The sequence below is a fragment of the Vanellus vanellus genome, assembly GCF_965231255.1.
Source record: "Vanellus vanellus genome assembly, chromosome: 5".
Taxonomy (NCBI): Eukaryota; Metazoa; Chordata; class Aves; order Charadriiformes; family Charadriidae; genus Vanellus; species Vanellus vanellus.
This window is the reverse complement of record NC_138910.1, coordinates 42,098,705-42,118,519: the sequence shown is the minus strand read 5'-3', so window position 1 is coordinate 42,118,519 and position 19,815 is coordinate 42,098,705. Positions and strand designations below refer to the sequence as shown.

At 52.5% G+C, this 19,815-nt stretch overlaps 2 protein-coding genes across 3 annotated transcripts; both read right to left on the bottom strand.

Moving 5' to 3' along the window:
• Window positions 1-829: 829 nt before the first annotated feature.
• LOC309672477 (interferon lambda-3-like) lies at window positions 830-2,057 on the bottom strand (the record flags this gene model as incomplete). Its single annotated transcript, XM_082484006.1, has 5 exons — window positions 830-925; window positions 1,038-1,118; window positions 1,230-1,373; window positions 1,549-1,626; window positions 1,896-2,057. The coding sequence occupies 5 exons, from the start codon at window positions 2,055-2,057 to the stop codon at window positions 830-832; spliced, it is 561 nt and encodes a 186-aa protein (XP_082340132.1).
• Window positions 2,058-8,007: 5,950 nt separating this feature from the next.
• LOC309671887 (putative methyltransferase) lies at window positions 8,008-12,908 on the bottom strand. 2 transcript variants are annotated; one of them, XM_082483209.1, is made up of 7 exons: window positions 12,798-12,908; window positions 11,571-11,699; window positions 11,169-11,329; window positions 10,638-10,851; window positions 9,906-10,006; window positions 9,020-9,157; window positions 8,008-8,427 (listed from the first exon to the last, which is right to left on the bottom strand). In XM_082483209.1, exons 2-7 carry the CDS (start codon window positions 11,679-11,681, stop codon window positions 8,337-8,339), a joined length of 816 nt encoding a protein of 271 aa, XP_082339335.1. In that variant the 5' UTR covers window positions 11,682-11,699; window positions 12,798-12,908; the 3' UTR covers window positions 8,008-8,336. The 2 variants fall into 2 exon arrangements, with proteins under 2 accessions (XP_082339335.1, XP_082339336.1); XM_082483210.1 differs by lacking the exon at window positions 12,798-12,908 and having other exon boundaries at window positions 11,571-11,841.
• Window positions 12,909-19,815: the final 6,907 nt, after the last annotated feature.

The following is a 19,815-nucleotide window of genomic DNA, read 5'->3' as shown; positions in this document are numbered from 1 at the left end:
TCTCCTCACTTGTCCTGGTTGGTGCACACCAGGGCATGAAGCCTGGAGGCTTGCCCAGCCTGTACCAGGATGTGAGCATCACGTTAGGCTGTGGGATCCTCCAGGCTTCATGCCCTGGTGTGCACCAACCAACGCAGGCTTCCATCCTGGAAACAGGTCGCCTGCAGGCTCCTGTCCCTGAGCGGGCAGGGACACCCCCGGCTGCAACAGCATCCATCTGTCCCTGAGAGTAAACCCCAGGGAGTCGGTCAGGGTACACCCCCAGACAGCTGGGGATGAACACGAGTGCCAAAGGTTTGCTAATTTTCTAATGCTCAAAATTCACCTCAATGTCTTCCTTCACCCCCCCACCATAACTCGCTTTTCTGAAGGGATGACATTATAACAAAATGTAGTAAAAACAGATGACAGCATCTTGTCTGTTTATGGTATCTATTTTATTTTTCATATTAAATAGCACATAAAAAAATAATTTATGCAGGCAAATATACATTATATATTCTGTAATAAATAGCAGGTAAATAAAATATATATTTCCTTAAAAATAGTCAATGTTTTGAAAACCAGCAAAACAAAGCTATCCAATAAATACATTCATCCCTACTCAACAGCATTTCTTTACATCCTCCTGAGCCATTTATAAATACACAATAAACCCCAATAATTTTAAAAACTGCGAAAAAAATTGCTCCCTGAGTTCACATAAATAAAAAAATGCTTAATAGGAAATACAATCCAGCGATGCAATAAATATCATTTTTCCCAGTCCTTGGGGCACCCTTAGGGGCCGGTGAGTGCCGTGCCATGCCGGCCACGCTGCCAGCAGGGGCTAAGTGCATTGGTCCCGGAGGGCTGCGCACCGCAGGTCATTCAGCACTTGGAAGAGGTGGAGGATGGCAGAGGCTTCCAGGCAGCCAGCGGTCTCCTGTGGTGGGGAGAAGGGGCAGGTTAGCACTGGAGACGAGGTGCCGCAGGCCCTGTGCAGCCATGCCGTCTCTAACACCCCGAAACCCCCTCACCATGCTGCCCTGACTTACTGTTTTCTTGGCCGTCTGCAGCTTCTGCAGCCAGTGCCTCAGTTTCCTGGAGGGCTGATGTGAAGGAGCCTCCATGGCCATCTGAAAGGAAAGCGGCTGTGTAAGGATTGGCAGTGCCCAGCAGCACTGACACCAGCACCGGGGCCGGTGAGCCAGCACAGGGCCAGGGGGTTCTGGGGGTTTGCCACTCACGCAGCCTCGCAGGTCCTCCTGGGCTTGGGTGAGGAAGGCCAGGGGCTGCTGGCGCATCTCGGTGAAGCTGGGGTTGGCAGGGAGTGCCAGCATGGCGGTGGTGAGATCCAGCTCGGCTTCCACCAGCATCACTCGGTCGGGCACCTGTGAGTGGGAGCATACTGGTTAGGGACCCAAAGCGCCAGGGCTGGCCACAGGCTGGAGGATGGGGGTCTTGAAGACCTGCCCGGTGGTGTGGATGGAGGTGGAACCAGCTGATGGGGGGTCCCAGCTGGAGGGGTGGGTGTACCCCCTTTTTACAGCATTGTCTTGCTCTTACCGACAGCTCTGCTGGGCTCCATTTCCGATGGAAGACCCTGGTGTTGCATTTGCGGTCTGACAGCAGCATGATGTCCTCCTGCAGGCATAAACCAAGAGGGAGAATGAAAAACTGTCGTCTTGACTTTTGGTGATGTTGGGCAACCCCGGTCAGCCTTGAGAGGTTTGAAACCAGGATGAAATTTGGCCCAGCATCCTTCTTGTCCCCCAACTCCCTTGGAAAACATCCTCCTCATCCCCCAAACTGCCTGGGAAAACTTCCACCTCGTCAATCACGGTCTTGAATTTGGCATCCCCTCTGCCTTGCCCCCTGCCAGCCCACAGTCCCTCATTGCCAGCAATACTCACAAATTGCTCCTTCATCTTCTGCATGGCCTTCAGCTCGTGGGGCACAAGGAACTGGTACTTGAACAGGCTGCAGCTCTTCTTCAGGGCATCCTGGGGGAAGGCAGCCCCAAGGGTGGCCACCAGCAGCAGCACAAGCAGTGGGAAGAAGCTGAGGTGCAGCATTTTGCCAATGAGAGCTCGGTGGTGAGCAGGCTATGATGGGGTGAGGCAGCTGCAAGTCCAAGAAACGAGAGAGGATGAACTGGAGTGCTCCGGGATGGATCTGCTAAATCCTCGATGTAGAGATGCCTGACCGTTGTCGTGGATGGCTCGTTCGGCTGTAGAGCTGCTGGGCTGGTGACCAGTCCCAGAGAACAGCTTTGGCTCCCTTGCTGTGGCTGCCTTGCTGCCCCATCTCCCTGGCTTTTATTTTGCCTGCCCGGCACGATTGCGCTTTCAGGTTGACAGGAAAATCCGTAGTCTGGCAGCTCTGGAAAGAGGAAAGTGAAAGCAACATCAGAGGGAATCCCGCTGCCGCAGGTGTGGCAGGTGTGGGCAAACACCGTCTCCTGCTACTGGCCCCGCCACCAGCCCCACCACTAGCCCCGCCACTTGCCCTGCCGCCCACCTCCATGGGGCAAGCACACCCAGCGCCCCGGGGATGCAGGGGGATGCTCGGGCTGCCTTCAGCGTGCGCCCCTCCGAGGGAGCAGCCGGGGGACACTGCTACCATATCGAGCGGCGCAGAGATGCCAGCAAGCGCGGGGAAACCTGGGCACCACCCACCCAGCCCGGCACCACGCCGAAAGCTGCAGGAGACCCCCACGGAGACGCGCAGCCCCACGGGGACAGCTGGCTCGGGGTGGCTGGGAGGGTTTCAGCGCCGCAGTTTCCCCACGGAAAGCGCAGCGCAACAGCCACGGCAGGGAGGGCGGGGAAAGCAGCAGCCAGGCACGGGCACTGACTGCTCAGTGCAGGCTGCAGGCATGATCTTCAGGTATGTATTATCCTCAGGGACCGGACTCACTACAAAAGCAGGAAAAAGGGTGAAAGCAGAAGCACTTCCACCTAGCATCTTCCAGGTGGGATGTAGGGTTGTGCAGGGAGGTTGCTGCTGGAGCTGGCTGGGGTTTCCTCCCTGTTTGGCCTGGAAACACAAATATCATGTACTGACATCTCTCCCCTGACAGCTGGAGTGATGCCCCATTCAGCAAAACCCATCCTTCCCCCAAGGTAACCTCCTGCGCCGTGAACCCATCATCACTGTGCTTTGAGTTTCATGCATTCATCAAGCATTAAATATAGAAAATTAGGGCAATACCTGTATCTCAAAGGGAAATACACAGTAAGGCAGCAACAGGCATAAATGCACTTTACAGTGCCTCATGCGGTGGCCATAGAAGAACACTGCTCCAGAAGGACCCAATTTTTAATGTTCATATTTGGAAATAAACTGCTGACTTCAAGAAGTCCAAGCAAACGAGAAAAGTTCTTGCACAAGGTTGTGGAAAGATACACCTATGAGTAGGCAGACCAGCATGGACATGCTGTGCTGAGTGGTGGAGGTGGGCTGGGACCTCTGGATGTTGTCCAGTCCAATCCCTGCTCAACCAGGGTCAGCTGGAGCAGGTTGCCCAGGACGTTGTCCAGTTTTCACTGTCTCCAAGGATGGAAACTCCACAGCCTTTCTGGTCAACCTGTTCCAGTGTTTGACCATCCTCACAGTAAAAAAGTGTTTTCTTGCGGACAGATGGACTTTGACGTGTTTCGGGTTGTGCCCTTATCTGCTCTCCTGTCAGCAGGCATCACCAAAAGTCCCTGAGCCATCCTCTTCTCCAGGCTGAACAGCCACAGCTCTCTCAGCCTTTCTTCATAGGAGAGATGCTCCAGTCCTTTCATCATCTTCATAGCCCTTTGTTGGACTCATCAATATTTCCATGTCTCTCACACTGGGGAGCCCAGAACTGAACCCAGCACTCCAGGGGTGGCCTCACCAGTGCTGAGTTAGAGGGGAAGGATCACCTCCCTCGGCCTGCTGGAAACTCTCCTCCTAACGCAGCCCCAGATACCATTCACCTCCTTTGGCACAAGGGCACATTTCTGGCTCATGTTCAACTTGGTCCACCAGGACCAGCAGGGCCTTTCTACTGAGCTGCTTTCTATCTGGGCAGCCCCAAGCATGTCCTGATGCCTGGGGTTGTTCCTCCCCCGGTGCAGGATTTTGCCCTTCTCCTTGTTGAACTTCATGAGGTTCACATCAGCCCATTTCTCCAGCCTGTTGAGGTCCCTCTAGATGGCAGCACGACCCTCTGGTGTGTCACCCTCTCCTCCCAGTCTGGAGTCATCTGTGAACCTGGTATGCTGTGGGTACACTCTGCCTCATCATCCAGATCATCAATGAAGAGGTTAAGCAGGACTGGTTGTTGACCTGCAGGATCTGTCCAACCCTCCTTGAGCCCTTCCCCTGCCCCAGCAGCATCTCAGAGAGCTCAAGTCTTTCCTGGAAAACCACGGTGGACGTGAAGAGGAGTGGAGACAGCGGGCAGGGAGCAGTGTGGCTTGGGCAGTGGCTTTCTCAGCTTTGATGAACCAGATGGAGATACAGCTTGGAGAAAAGTCAGGACAGCAAAATACAGTACTAAAGCCTGATAGCATGATGGGCACAGGGTTTTCCTTCACAGCAAGTCACGGGCGTTGCTGCTGGACTGGGCTGCCACCCAGGGCTCCTGTGCCAGCCTCCCCTGCTGCAGCAGGTTGTGCGTGGTTGGTAATTAAAAGCCTAAGCCCTGACCAGGGGTCAGGTCCTTCATCTGTGCTCTCAGTGAACAGGACAACGGTGCTGTCTTTCCTTTGTCTCCCATTAAAGAAATGCACAGATATAGAAGAATAATTTTTATTCAATGCAACAGGTTCATAATCAATACCACTATGAAATAAAAGCCCAAGCCAGCATAAATAACTTCACATATGTTGCCCAAGCGAGGCACAGCTCAGCTGTAATAGATGGCACCTTCCCAGAAAATCCCAACAGATGTGGAAATAAATGTGGCCCCTGGTGAGGGAGGGGGAGCAGCGGTCCTGGTGCCGCCTTGGGGTAGAGCCCAGCCACTTCACGGAACAGGCACCATGGGATGTTTCCTCCTCCAGACCAAGGTACGAGCCAGGTCTTTTGGCACCCATTTTGGGATCTCCAGTGGCTGCCAGCAGTGCTGGAGTAGGGTCCCCAGCACCCAGACAGTGGCGTCCAGCACCAAGACGGCGATGTCCAGTGCCTGCTGTGCCGGAATGGCCCCATCCACAGCCTGTGCTCCCAGAGCGGGGCTGGAAGATTGCCCTGCGTGAGGCTGGCCCCAGCCAAGGACAGCGCTGGGAACACTCTCAGGTCACCCGTCAGGTCCCGGAGCAGCATCACATCCCTGCAGGGCCCACCTCCTTTGGCTCCTCTTCCCTGTCGCTATGGCTTTTATCTCCAGGGTGTCATTTCTTGTTGGAGAAGTAAAGCAAAGCCTCATCTCTTCGCACAGGCGAAAGGAGATCCCAAGGTACCAAAGGAAAAGTGAAAGCTGAGTCGGGGAGCCAGGGCCACACACTTAGGACGGCAGTGATGAAGGCTTGAAAATCTCCTGGGCGCCTTGCTCCTGGGGGCCTCACTTGCCACCAGCCATAGCCAAGCCCGTTGGCCTCTGGCTGAGCAGCAGCAAGGGCTTTTTCCTGACGGGATGTGGTCTTGTCATCCTGGGCATCGGCATGCTGGCAAGTCTCTCACACGGCAGTGCCACGCACCACCATACCCTGGTCCGCAGCTGGCCAGCAAAACCTGGCTGCACTCGGCATGGCTCTTCCAAACCACACTAGTGCCAGCTCCTGCCACAACAGCGGAGGGTCCCCTAAAGTCGGCACTGGCTGGGGATGCTGAGCTGTGCCCAGCAGAGTCTGCAGAGCACTGGCGACCCACTGCAGTCATCGCTCCAGCCCCGGCGGGTCCCAGCCCTGATCTGGGAATGTGGCGCAGCTGACGACGACAGAGCCCCCTCCTCGGATTCACATGGCTCAGCGAGTTGGAGCAACTTGAACTCGCTTGGAGCAAAAAATCCCAGGTGTGTGGGAAGCCCTGGGTGTGAGAAGGAAAGCGAAAATGGCAGGGCAGGGTTGTCACCAATACCAGGTGAGGCAATCACCTCATGACTCATCAGCCACCACGTGGCACAAGCATGGAGGAGCCTTGGCCACAAGCCATGCCACGGGAGTGGGTAAGGACGAGCCCAGATTACACCTTCCCGACCCCTTTTGGAGCTGGTGGGCTCCTCTGGGAGGAACTGGCTCCTGCTAAAGTAGCTGGTCTTGGAAAAGAAGATAGAAAGAACCAAAAAATTGCCCCTCAAAAAATGGCTTTAAAAAGTCCTGGGTTATGTGCGGGAGCCCTGCCCATCGCCCAGTGGCGCTGGGGCAGGGGATACCAAGTGGTCTTCACTTGGCAGTGTCACCAGACCCCTCCCCACCATCTTGGTGTGTCCATGTCACCGAAGTGCTGCCAGCCCCAGAACTCTCCACCGCCTCTCGGCACGCGCAAGCTGCAGCAGCCGCCGCTGCGGTGCCGAGCTGGTTTGTGCCACTCTGCATGCCTCGTGCTGCCAGCACTGCGCCCAAACATGTCGGTGATGCAATCCCCGGTGTTACATCACAGCTGGTCACCCACTGCATCATCCCAGGGGATACACTGAGCATCCTGCTGACACCGGGGATGGAAGGGCCACTAATTGCAAAGTTAATTACTAAGCAGATTTAAATAAACTTTTAATTTTGAAGTAAGGAAATAAAACAGACAAGCACTTTTTCCCCAGAGCCTTTGTGCTGGTACATGGGGTGTCCCCTCCCTGGAGACATCTCCCTGCCCAGGGCATAGCTGTGGGGATGCACCTCGATGGGACAAGCCCTGCCAGTTGAGCTGGAGCTTCCCCAGCCGAGGCAGCTGTACAGGCCACCCACCTCTCAGTTGCACCCAGCTGTGTCACCTGATGCAGTCCCAGGCAGGGAGAGACCTCTAGTGCTCCTTCAGGAGATGACAAGCCACCAGCCCTGTCCTCACCCAGCAAGGGAGGTTTTCATGGGTGCTGCTCACCCAACCACAACCTGCACCCAGTGCACCTTCTTCACCAGTGACCTCCAGCAGGGCTTGATCCAGCATCACCACTTGATGAGGTCTTCTCCATCACATGGCCATGGATACAGAGACCAGCCTAGCATCAGCGCTGAGCTTTCCTCCTCATAGCTGTCCTTCTGCAATCCCACCACCCTCCTGGGACCCACCAAGCAGGGTCAAAGGCTTTGCTCCCCACCCTGGGCAAGCTGAGCCAGCGCTCAGTGACCCCAATGCCCGGGACCAAGCACCTCTGCTAGGTCAAGGATGCTGTCTCTGCACCCATGGCAGGACCATACCCAAGAACCCCAGCTGAAGCACCTCCAGCTCCTATAAGCCTCCTTCCAGGTGCTCTCTCTATGGTGGGTTGCATAGGCATTGCTTCAGTCTTCTTTAATAATACACCAAGGTGTAACAGAGTGAGGACACAGCCTTCTTGCCAGGGCAGAGAATTACAGGAAAGGGAAAGGTTCCTGCAGAGGCTACACCTGGACTTAAAAAAAGTCAGGCACCTTTGCTGGCTTACACCTGACTTCAAATCCCTTTGCCTCCATCTGCCCTAGCCCAAGACACAGCCATTAATGTTGCCTCTGTAGGACAGGTGAGCAATAGCAGGCTGGGACCAAGGGGAGCACAAACCTGCCCTGCTGCTGCACCGATCCCAGAAAGGCTCCTGAGCTGGGCTGGGGGCAAGTAACCTTGGGAAGGCCAAAGCAGCAGCGTTGCCACAAGCCTGGGCAAACCTGGGGTAGATAAATTGCCAGTGCACCTATGCCAGCCAGCAAAGCACCTGGGGTGGGGTCAGATGGTGGGCACGAACAGCCCCTTTCCCTCTTGGCCTTCACAGACAGCACACAGCTCCCACCTTTCCCTGCCCAGGGAAAGGGGCAAAATCCACCCCATGAAACATAAGGCCACGTGGAACCCAGGCGAGCAACATCCATGAAGAGCAGGTGCCCTGCAGCCTGTCTTAAAAGAGGAACCACAAGCAACTTTTTATCAGCTTTTATTATTGTGTAAGAAATGCAAAGTTTCTCAGCTGTTACTGCGATTCTCATCCTCACATGCAATCCAACCACCATCCGTGTGAAACTGGACCCTTCCAGTGCTGAGGGCACAGCACTGAGCAGATTGGGGGACCAATGCAGACAGGAACCCAAGAGCAGCCATAAACCCATGTCCGCTTTCCACAGAAGATCAAAATTTTAATCACCAAAATCAGCATCAATCTTCTCAAGGAATAAAAATGGTTACAAGTGGGGTATTAGGAGACAACCCACTTTTTCCTTCCCTTCCAGCACCAGATCAGGAGAAGGCTTTTCCTCTCACCGTCCCTTGCACCCCATTACACAGACATGCCTCACCCAGAACTCCACTGGGGTTTCACGAGAAGAAACTCCCATCGTCTCCAGCATCCTGGAACAAAAAGCAGAGGAAAGGTCTTGCTCTGCCCAGCCAGCTCCCACCAGTGTGGGGCAACATCCATAACCAGAGACACGTCTCTTCCACCCAAAGCACCAAGGTCTTGATGGCAGATGTTTCCAACACACACACAACAGTTGTTCTGGTCAATGAAGAATTTGGCAGGCACAGGGATGTTTCCCCCTCATGGCTTTGCAGCTGGCCCTTGTTGTGGTCCAAAATGGCTTGGTTAAGATGCAACTATTAATATCAATATTATGCTCTGCTAATCAAGAGCAAGGCAGAGAAACTCAAGAGACCTTTGACAGGAGACTTGCATGGATACATCAGTGCAAGAACTCTATACAGCTACATGGACTTAATGTTTAAGTCAACTAACACAGGCTGAGGTCAGTCATGCTGTGAGCAGCTGAGGACCTGCTGTTTAACCTCTCTGACAAGTATCCCCCCATCCACACCTGGTGGGAACATATCACTGCACAGCTCACTTCTAGCTTGAAGAGTGAGGTTGTGGAGACCTCTTCAATTTACTGCGTAAAAGGGGTCTCTTCCATGTCCTACTTGTTTTCCCAAGCGGTTTTCTTACCTCTTTTCAGTGTCTTGGAGGAGGGATTTTGCAGCTTCAGGGTCATTCTTCATAAAAGCTTGATATGGAGAGACAGACTCCAAGTAACCAACCACACCAGCAACAGTCATGGGAATTTTGTCAAAGATATCAGTGATTCTAGAAGGGAGATGGGGAAAAAAGGAGCATTGCAAGTTAAATCTTAAAGGTAGTGGAACAAGGACAACAGACTGAGGTGGTAGAGAATAAGATACCTGACACCAAATGTCCAGCAGATGGAAACAACATCCGATTGTACCATTTGGTGCGTCAGGAGCTCTAATTGATGCACTACTAGAGAAGCAGAGATAGTCACAGTGACCATTAACATAGTCTGTGACTTGAACAGCCCTTTTGATACCTGCAAAGTCCATCTCCCCCCTCCAGCATTTGGGACACCAACAGCTCTGCAACACTACTGCCAACACATCCCTTTTGCCTGTGGAGTCAGCCGCTGCCCCATGCCCTGGTGGGAAGGCAGGCACTAGCTCCCTGGAGGTCTGGGGCAGGTTCTCCCTCTCACTCCATTCTTCCCCTTCATCCACTAAGTGATGTGCCCAGAAGCTTCAAACTATTACAAACCACCAACTAAAATAAATAAAAATCTAACCCAAACCTGCCTCAAGCAGGAAGGGTCCTTGCAGCCTTTAGACCACGCTTGCTGGGCCAGTGGAGAGCTACATTAAATCCAACAGGACTGGAAGTGCAGCCACACGGCTCTGCCACCATGCAAAGGCATTTGCTGAAACCTGGCGGCTACATGCTCCGGCAAGCCCGGCCCCCTTGGGTCCTCACTGGGCCAGTGGCAGAGCAGCGGAGACACCGCCTTTATCCGCTCCTGGTGCTGCACCAAGGGGTTTCTGCTCACCTCTTCTTGTCTGGAAATGGCAAGGCCTCAAAGATCTCTTTGTAGTCTTCCAAGACATGTTTTACTCTATTATGCGAGTATTTTAAAAGCAGGTCCCAGGCCTGTAAAGACAGCAGATTAACAAACACAAAAGCACTTGAAACTTTCTATTTCCACTAAACTCAGGTTTACGTGGCCCTAGATCTGATGCATTCATACACGTACTATTTTTTTTTTTTTAAATACTCCAAAAACCTTGCTCAGTGTCAAGAATTCAAGCATCCTATTTTATTATAGATATAAGGGTCCTGTCCTCTTCCCTACACTGCTGTTACTCATAGTGGAAGTTCTCCTTTTAGCAAGTTGGTAAAACACTCTTTGTCAAGAAACATCACTAAGAAAGCCTCTTCCCAAAGTTTCTACTTCCTGTTATTTTCACTGTGATCAGGGTGACAGGAAGAGTCGCTTCCAGCCCCCCACATCTGCTCCACAGCTCTTCTCTCCACAGCAGAGCCTGCCCTGTTAATCCTAACGTTGCTCCTCTTCTCATTCAGCCAGCCCTAGCACTGCACGGGAGCCGCTAAACCCCATCTCAACCTTGTCCCTGTACTTAACCATCCCTCTGCCCCATCCTCTCATAGGAGTCCTCTAGTTGTACTGCCCAATCCCATTGCTTTCCTCTCTGTATCCAAGTACGTCCCCCCTGCCCGGACCAGGGGGGGAAGCCCCTAGGTTTAGGTTTCACCACCTCACCTCTCTGAAGACTTTGGTCAGCTTCTCAGAGCAATTTCCGTAGCGCAGACTCATGTCCACAGTGTAGGTGCTGATGACCACACAGCCACCCGGCTTAACCACCCGGTTTACTTCCCTCATGAACTTATCCATATCAAACCAGTGCGCAGCTGTAAATGAAGTCAGGAGGTCCACCGAGGCATCCTCGAATGGCAGCTCCTCCGCAGGGCACACACTGGAGGGGGGAGAAGGAAAAAAAGACAGTGTGTAATATGGGAATTAGAGAGTAGGATGTGAAGTCAGTAGGTATTTTTCAAAGTCGATGATGACTGTTCAGGATGCAAGACCACAGCTACTAAATGTCTAAGATAATGTCCAGACACACCAGGCATACCATCAAATGGGATTTTCTTTTGTGCCAGCTGGCTCTTACTCCATACTCATACTTACTCCATACTCATACTTACTCCATACAACCATACTCACAAAACACCACCTCCATGTGAGGACCCGAATTTTTCCTTTGGCTGAGCTTGCTCCCTGGACACTCACAGGTAGGAGACGCTGGGCAGGGAAGGGGCGTCCCTGGCCTCCTGGATCTGCGCTTCGCTGATGTCTGTTCCCACCACCTTCTTGAAGTGGTCTGCAAGGAAGCGGGTGCCTTGTCCAGACCCACAGCCAACATCCACCACCAGCTCAGCGGGGTCTACTCCCTGCAGGGAGGAGTGGATGCATCTCAGTGGGCAGCCACCCAATTTCTGTGCTTTTACCCCATTCCTTCCCCCAGCATCCACACAGCCTCTGTATGGCACAACCTATGCAAGTTTTTCTGTGCCCACATCTTTCCCTGAGCCCTACTGATTTATTCTTCCCCATGGCACCAAGGTAACACTCCCAGCAGGGTAAACACTACTATCTTGGTTTTTCTCTACAGCCTGGTCATACCCCACTCACCTTTTCCTGCAGGTAGGCGAGGATGGTTTGCTGCAGCTCTTTGCCTGGCGCAAACCTGTATTTCTGGTAGACGGCCGCATGCCCTCTCCCTTCAAACATCTGGGTGGCCATGCTTGGGTGACCTGGCACCTAGGGGGAGGCAGCAAGCCAGGGATTGTCACCATGGGATCAAACTCCTCCTTAGCCTGTGCTTGCAGGTGCTAAAGTCCCCAGTTGCTGGAAGTGGCCTGGGGAGGACTTTGCCCGTGAGGCTCTAATGTGTGAGGCTCCAGGAGTGCCAACCTGCTCTCCAGGCATCCCTCCCGCAGGTATAAGCTAGTTACAGAAGCAAACCAGTGGTGCCCAACAGGTAAATGTTTTTAAATCCTTTTTTCTCCTTAGTCCTTTGCTTTCCCACCCACCTGGGTACCTTCTGAAAACCAAATCACCATTACAGTTAGAATATCTGTGAATTTGGGGGCACCGCCCTGAGTATCAGAAAAACAAAGAGGAGAAAAGTTTGCCTTTTTAAGTGAAGTTTTTGTTTAAGGTGTTAGCAATACAACCACAGCACCCCCACCCTGCGCCTCCTGAACCACCCGAAGGATGTCCTCCTGCCTGCCCCAGAAACCTTCAAAGTCTCTTTTTAAACCCAGAACGCCGCTAAAGCCCTCGCCCGGAGCGGGGCCCGGTGGTCCCCCCCCAAAGCCGCTCTCACACACACAGCGTTCCCCCCCCCCCCCACCCAGCGGTTCGACACCCCCACGTACGGCCGGTATAAACCCCACAGTCTCTGCTTCACCCCGTCCCCGGCCGAGCCCCGGCGGCTGCCGGCCCGATCCGGGTCATGGCGGGGCCCGAGCGGGCACCGCCCGGGAGGGAGCGGCGGCTCCGTGGCCCTGACGGCAGAGCCCTCCCCTCCCTTTTCCCACCCCCCCCAAGCCTGCCATAAGGACGTCCCTGCCCGGTTTGAGCGAGGCGGGCGGCGGGATGCGACAGCAGCGCGTTTCCCGAGTGACACCCCAATACGCAGCGCCGGCAGTAAGGGGCTGTCGCACCGCCTGACGCGCCGGGAGGCGCTGAGCCGGGCACCGGCTTCGCCACGGCACACTCCCGGCGGGGAACCGCAGCACTGCCAAAGCCCTTTTTTTGGGGGGGAGCAGAGTCCTCCAGATGCTTTGCATACGCTCAGAGAAGCCTTCCGCACCCAGCGAGCTGCCCCCGCTGCCGCATCGCCCCTCCTCTTACCGACTACAGCCCGCGCCCGGAGCTGCTCCCAGCACCAGTGCTCCCAGCGCCTCCCAGTCCGCAGCTCCGGGGCGCTGTCGGCGCCGTGGCCGGGCGGCGGGGCCGGCTCCAGCGCGGCGCCGGGACAAAGCGGAAGACAGGCGCCGCCCCCCCGTATAGCCCGCCCCGGGCAGCGCGGCCGGCGGGGCCCCGGCTGCTCCCCCCGCCGCCCGGTCGGAGCGGGGGAGGCAAAAGCTGGAAGGCAGCCTCCAGAGCCTCCGTTCCACCGAGATGCTGAGGCCCCAGAGCCGAGCCTTCACCCTTACACGGTTTCTGTGGTTAATAAGGAAGGACAGCTTTCAAACTGCCCACGAATTGAGGGCTCAGCAGCCCCGCCCGTACCGGGAAGCGGACGTGGAGGCCAGCAGATACCGCGAGGTGGCAGGAAAACAGGATTCAAATGCTACAGGCGCCCCAAGCCATACTCACAGGGGTCTGGCTGGGCTGAAGTCGCCTCCTGTCGTCCAGCAGAAAGAAGAAAAGGCACAAATAGGACCTGTATAACCCCAGCGCCAACTTTAAGAGCACAGAGTGTTGGCATTTAAGGATGGGGCAAAGCCCCTCCCCTGATTTGGGGCAGGGTTTTGCCCCTTCATGCAGGTGAGTAGTGCAGATTACATACAGCTGAAGCCAGCAGAGCCATGGTTCCCCTGAAGCACATTCACTTCAGTTTGTATTTTGCACAGCACCTGTGAACCTACACTAATTAGCACGGCCTTTAAGCCCATCCTAATTTGAAGAGAAATCAGTGGAACTTATCCAGGGGCTGAAGATGGAGTCCACCTTGAAGCTGTTTGCTGAATCAAAGCATGGGTTGAGGTTACTGGGCTTGTGTCCTGATTATTTAATTTGGGTCACCTGCTGCTTAATTGTACCAGGGTACAACTCTGCACCAAGAGGAAATACAACACAAGCACCAAAGATCCCCATGTTTTCATAACCCATAATGTCCTGCAGCATTTGGCAAGACTTTGGCCTGTTTGGGGTTTAGATATCCTAATTTTGCCTGTATTTTACTGGGAGCATCTGTAGGCTTTAAGGAATACCAAAGTGCCCTGGGGTCTTCCCAACTTGTTGCCCAAACCTACAGGCCCTGCAGATTTAAATTATATAGTGGGGTCCTGAATCAATAGATCTCCAAACCCTAACCTTAGTCCAGAAAAGGAGAACATAAGATACTGGTATCCCCCCACACCTACCCTCCTGAAGTCTTATCCCTGTTGGCTCTGCCTCCTCCCCACCTTTGTGCCTCTGTAGGATCACAGAATCACAGAATGGTCAAAGCTGGAAGGGACCTCTGGAGATCATCTAGTCCAACCCCCCTGCCAGAGCAGGGTCACCTACAGCAGGTTGCACAGGACGGCATCCAGGTGGGTTTTGAATGTCTCCAGAGTCAGAGACTCCACAACCTCTCTGGGCAGCCTGTTCCAGTGCTCTGCCACCCTCAAAGTAAAGAAGTTCCTCCTCATGTTAAGATGGAACTTCCTATGTTCAAGTTTGTGCCCATTGCCTCTTGCCCTATCACTGGGCGCCACTGAAAAAAGACTGTTCCCATCCCCCTGACACCCTCCCTTTAAGTATTTATAAGCATTAATAAGATCCCCACAGGATGCTGTGGCAAAGTGGCTCCCAGAGCTTTACTTTTCCAAACAGCATCAGCACACAAAGCCCTAACCTCATCTATGGCCAGGAGATCAATTCCCGTTCTTGGGAAATAGAGAGGTACTTGCCTGAGTGCTTCTGACACCTCCCCATGCTCCTCTGCCACCGGCAGTCCCAGCCCACACCGTGTCCTCACCTTCTCGCAGCAGTCTGCGTACACAGTGTCATCCTCCCCACTCGGCCGCTGGGGTTTCACTGCAGCCACTCGCACTGTTTCCAGAGAGGTTTGGTTTGTTGGTGTTTTGTGGGTTTTTTTGTTTGGTTTTTTTTTTTTTTTTTTTCATTAGGAATTCATTTCACCCTGAAATGTATTAAAAATAAATAATTAATCTATTTTGGGGAAAAAATCCCAAATGAGACTCCTGCCAGTCTTCCTGCGTCACTTGTCGGTGTTTTTCACCAACAGCACTGTCATTTCCGCAGCACCAAAATGTCTCATCCTGGTATGGAAAAAGCCATTTTGTTTCTATTATTGTGGTTTATTTCATTGCACGTCAGTAAATATTATACCAAATTCTTTTTCTCAGGGTAATGACCTGACATCCAAGGGAAACAGTGCTGCCTCGTGAAAACAAAACATCTGGCGTCATCTTATCCACACGCTTTGATATTTCTGAAGATTTCCTTTCCCTTCTTCCCTTGTTTTGGTGCCGGTGGGGAAGAGCTGCTTCATTTTATCCAGAATACAAATGTCGCTCTCGGAGCAAGCCTGGCTCTGTAATTGCATTCACGCTGTCCCCAGCAATAACTTTCTGGCAGAAAAATCTTCCCTAATTTCACTCGGAGACCTCTTAACCAGCTTCTTTTCCTGCAGCTACAAAACACGTGTTGCAAAACTCATAAACACCTTCTAATTAATTACACCTATTTCTCAAATGGAAAATGAATTTTCATTTATTTTCTTCATGACTTTATTTTAAGACCAGCCACTGCAACTGTGAGCCCTTCGGTTTTCTACCTGGGCCTCTTAAAGAATTGTAATGAGTTTTCTCTTCTCCTAATGATGTGTCAGTTAACCGTCCTTCCACCCTCCTCTGCAATGAAGTCAGTGTCCCACCCATCCGCAGGTTACACCACTCCTACGCCAGCCTCTGCCCATAGTATCCTGCCCATGGAGTTCAAATGCTGCCAGATACACCGAGCTACACCTTTCGGAGGCTCTCCCTAGAGGCTCCAAGTGCTAAAATAATTACAAAATATCTTGCTCAGAGGGTTCAATTCTCCACTTTCTCTGTGGATAATCCCCTACATGGAAAACACTCCAGGTCACCTTCCCACACCTGCCTAAAGGAATTTGAGGGAAAACCCCACCTCTGGCCAGCTGCATCCTCATGAGTGGATTTTGCTGTAGTTGCTTCTAGGTATGGATGGAAAGGGACACCACTTAACCAGATCTCGCTATACTCAAGGTGCCAAGAAGACACGTGGCACCTGAAGGGGTTTGGGATACCCATAGTTTTCTTGTTTCTTTCCTTTCTTCGGGTTGGACATCTCTGCCGCTGCTTCTGGCAGTTGTGTAGAGGTGATGCTGCAGGACTTGGCCTCTCGTAGATGCAGGGAGTCCTGAATCTTCTTGCCCCGGTAGCAAAGGTGCCCTTTTGACCACATCTTTAAACATAGACCTTAAAACCACAGCAATTCTGTAGCCCACAGCCAAGTCACGGGCTTGCTGCTTTTAATTCAGTACCACCACTGTGTCCTGCCCTGCCTGTGGGAAGAAGATGAAGGAGGGGATACACCGACCTTCAGATCTGGGCAAAGCAGCGCTGTGGCATGAAATAAGCAGCCTTGTTTTTAGAGATTTTGAACACCAGGCAATTCCCCAAGAGCAACTGGGACAAGTTACAGAGCTGCCCTGGGAGGCTCAGGGCTGAGGCAGGCACAGTCGGGTGGCATCTCACCCCACTAGGCCTCGAAGATGGACATGGACATGGACATGGACATGGACATGGACATGGACATGGTCCAGACATGGACCTGTTGGAGCAGGTCCAGAGGAGGGACACGAGGATGGTCAGAGGGCTGGAGCACCTCTCCTATGAAGAGAGGCTGAGAGATTTGGGGTTATTTAGCCTGGAGAAAGAAGGCTACGGGGAGACCTTATTACTGCCTTTCAATATACAAAGAGGGATTGTAAGAAAGACTGAGACTTTTTCTCAGGCCCTGTAATGACAGCACAAGGGGCAACAGTTTTAAACTGAAAGAGGGTAGGTTTAGATTGGGCATAAGGAAGACATTTTTTACATTGAGGGTAGTGAGACCCTGGCACAGGTTGCCTGGAGAAGCTGTGCATGCCCCATCCCTGGAGGTGTTCAAGGCCAGACTGGATGGGGCTTTGAGCAACCTGGTCTAGTAGGTTGTGTCCCTGACAATGGCAGGGGGGTTGGAACTAGATGATCTTTAAGGTCCCTTCCAACCCAAATCACTCTATGATTGTAAGCAGGGTCACAACGCCCATGCTGGCACCATTGTTACTGCTTGTAATGAGCTCCAAGACATTATCCTGGGAAAAGAAATCTGGACCCAGTGCATGTATCAAGAATTGCACTGTGTCCACCCCAATGGGATCCCAGGGGATGTCCAGGGACATATTTCACCTTACATCACTCTGACTCCTCAGCACGATCTGTGGAAGATGCCCAGCCCTATCCTATGCAGTGCTGGCCTGGTGGCACTGAACCCTGCAAATGGATTGCGTGTAGCATGGAGCTAAAGGAAGAGGAGGCAAATTGCCTCGTCATGGTCCTGCATTTCATTTACAAATTTAATTGCCTTAGACTTGATTACAGCTTCGACTGACATGGCAGCTCTTTGCTGGATCATGCTGGAGGGGTGATACCCAGAAGGTGGGCAGAAATGGTGAGCAGCCACCATGGGAGGGCTGGGGGGGGCTGGGACCAACCTCCCCATCACCAGGATACTGATCCAGGATGGGGCTGACACGGTTCTCCTTCCTACCCAGCAGCCTTGGAGCTTGGGGGACATATGTTTAGGTGATAACTACACCGAGGAGTGAAAAGAGTCTGTAACCAGCAGGCTTTTGCTCATGAGGAACAAATAAACACGGTGCCAATGTTGCCACCCCAGAATCCCTCCCCACCAAGAAGGTAGCGGTGATATGAAAATGTAATGGGATCCCAGTGCCAGAGGGGGAATGGGCAAAACGCTGAGGGCATGCTGCTCCCCAGAGCATTGCTTCTGGCTCTATCGTCCGAGTTATTTACAACACTGTGAAGAAGCCGGCGATATTTCTCTTACCTTGTGAAGAAAATTATTTGCTTTTAAGACCCCAGTAAAGCTTTGGCTCTTGGGAGAATTTTCCTTGTTTATTTGTTCTCTGATAGAAAAGGAACAAGTTTTATTATCACAACGAGGAATAAAGGGATTGGAAAACACTTGGTATTTCTACAAGGCTCTTTTTAAACCTAGAGGGCTCAGACTTTAAATTAATGAAGAACATAATTCTCTTGGCTTAAAAGCAGCGGGGCTAAAATCTTGTAGGGAAGGGAGTTAGCTGCAAATCAAGGATATCTCAGCTGATGGCATGGCTGTGTGTGTTATAGCTGTGCCTTGAGGTCTCAGCTGGGAGCAGGGCTGTCCCTGCTCACTCCCTGGCATCTGCAGTCCAGAAAAAATCAATGCTTGTGTGAAAGGAGAGCGAAGATGAAAGAGAAACCCAGTGGATGAGCCATGAGGGAGAGGGGAAAGAGAAGGGAATTTCTGCAGTAGCGACTATTTTGGGGAGCAGGTATCCGCGCTCATGCAAGTAAGCGTCACGGCCAATTGCCGGATCCTTTTAATAGCAGCCAGCACATCCTCTGGTTATTCTTGTGCTTAAGCACACAAAAGGTTGGAGGAGAAATAAAGGCGGGCAAGGGCAAGCTCAAGGTCAGAGGAGGAAGCCTGCAGAGGCAGAGCGCCCTTGACTTTGAAATGCTGCCTCCCCCCTTAGCTCATCCTGCTGTAAATCATCCTTCCGTATGAATGACTGATACACAGCGTGTGGCAGAGCTGGAAGCTCTGTCTGGAAGCAAAGCCCCAGCACTGGGATCTTCTGGAAACAATAAGAAACAAGTCCGTCTCCTATAATTTCAGTTTTTAATTAAGGCATATGGGAAGACTGATTGTGGGCCTGATGAATGAAATTAAATTAAGAACTCAAGTGAGAATTCGTGGCGGAGCATGCTGAGATCTCCCGTTTCCCACACAGGGACCGGAGGCTCCTCCATGCTTCCTGGCTCATCTTACATCTTTATTTGCTGACGAGAGCGACACCAACAGCTTATCATTGCCTCCAATTCATTTGTAACTGTAGAGCCATTGATCTCTTCTTACTTGATGGCCTTAAAAAGACTCAAATGTCTCAACTCACCTTGGTGGCACTGCAATATAGCTCTGCAGCACTCTTGGCTGAGTGGGTTCCCAAAGTGGCCTATGTGAAAGTACCAGCTGGTAATTTTGGTGTTTGCGGGCACAGCCGGTTCCCGAGGGGATCCCAGCAGTCCCATCAGGTTTGCGTCGCTGTCGGCTTTTGCTGCTAAAATTTGTCACTGTCTGCAGCACCCAATGCAGCAACTTGGAGAGAGGGCTGGACCTGGGTTGGAGAAGCAGCCCGCTCATATTTTGGCAGCGGGCTTTCTCTTCTCCTTACCAGCAATGTTTATTTTTAGACACTTGGGAGCAAACAAGATCTCAGAGACAGATGGAGGCCTCTTGGGCTCCAGTGCTTTTCAGAGAGCATCAGCTGTGAAGACTGAGGTTAAACACCTTAGACAGTCCTTCTGCAACAGCTGAGAAGGACCACATACCTCTACCTTCAGCTTCAACCCCTGCATTTCAGGTGCCCAGATGTTTCCCACCTCCTGTCTCCTCTGGTGGATACAGAATTGGAGAGGGGAGGTGAGTCCACGGGGGAAGCCACCACTGATGATGCTGCCTGGGTTTGTGTGTGATGGTTGCGGTGTCCATGCAGCTTAGTGGACTCTTCCTAAATGTGCTCTGGCTGAATTCCCCCTTCTGCCCCTGGCTCCTTCTGCAGCCTGACACGGGTCTGTGAGCCTCCACACTTGATCCCCCTATGTGAAATACAGTCAGGAAAACCTCACTAGTGCTGGATTTGGATGCCATGAGGTCCCTGAGCAGAGTATGTTCCTTTAGGGCATTTTGCAGCACTGTTACAAAATGGTTGTGCCCTGTCTAGCACAGAGCTTCACTTTCCAGGGCTCTTGGGCATCCAAGGGGCCATAAATTCACTGGTGATGAATTAACAAGGCCTGGAATTAAAAAGAGGGAGAGAAATGTGAGTGCAAATTGGTTT

Bases quoted from the DNA above. Each gene is read 5' to 3' on its own strand.
- LOC309671887 (XM_082483209.1), bottom strand. From the start codon at position 11,681: ATGGCCACCCAGATGTTTGAAGGGAGAGGGCATGCGGCCGTCTACCAG. The intron at 10,852-11,168 runs GTGAGTGTCCAG...TCCCCCCTCCAG, and splicing joins CTGCCCAGCGTCTCCTACCT to TGTGTGCCCTGCGGAGGAGC. The intron at 10,007-10,637 runs GTGAGGTGGTGA...CTGTCTTTACAG, and splicing joins TGACCAAAGTCTTCAGAGAG to GCCTGGGACCTGCTTTTAAA.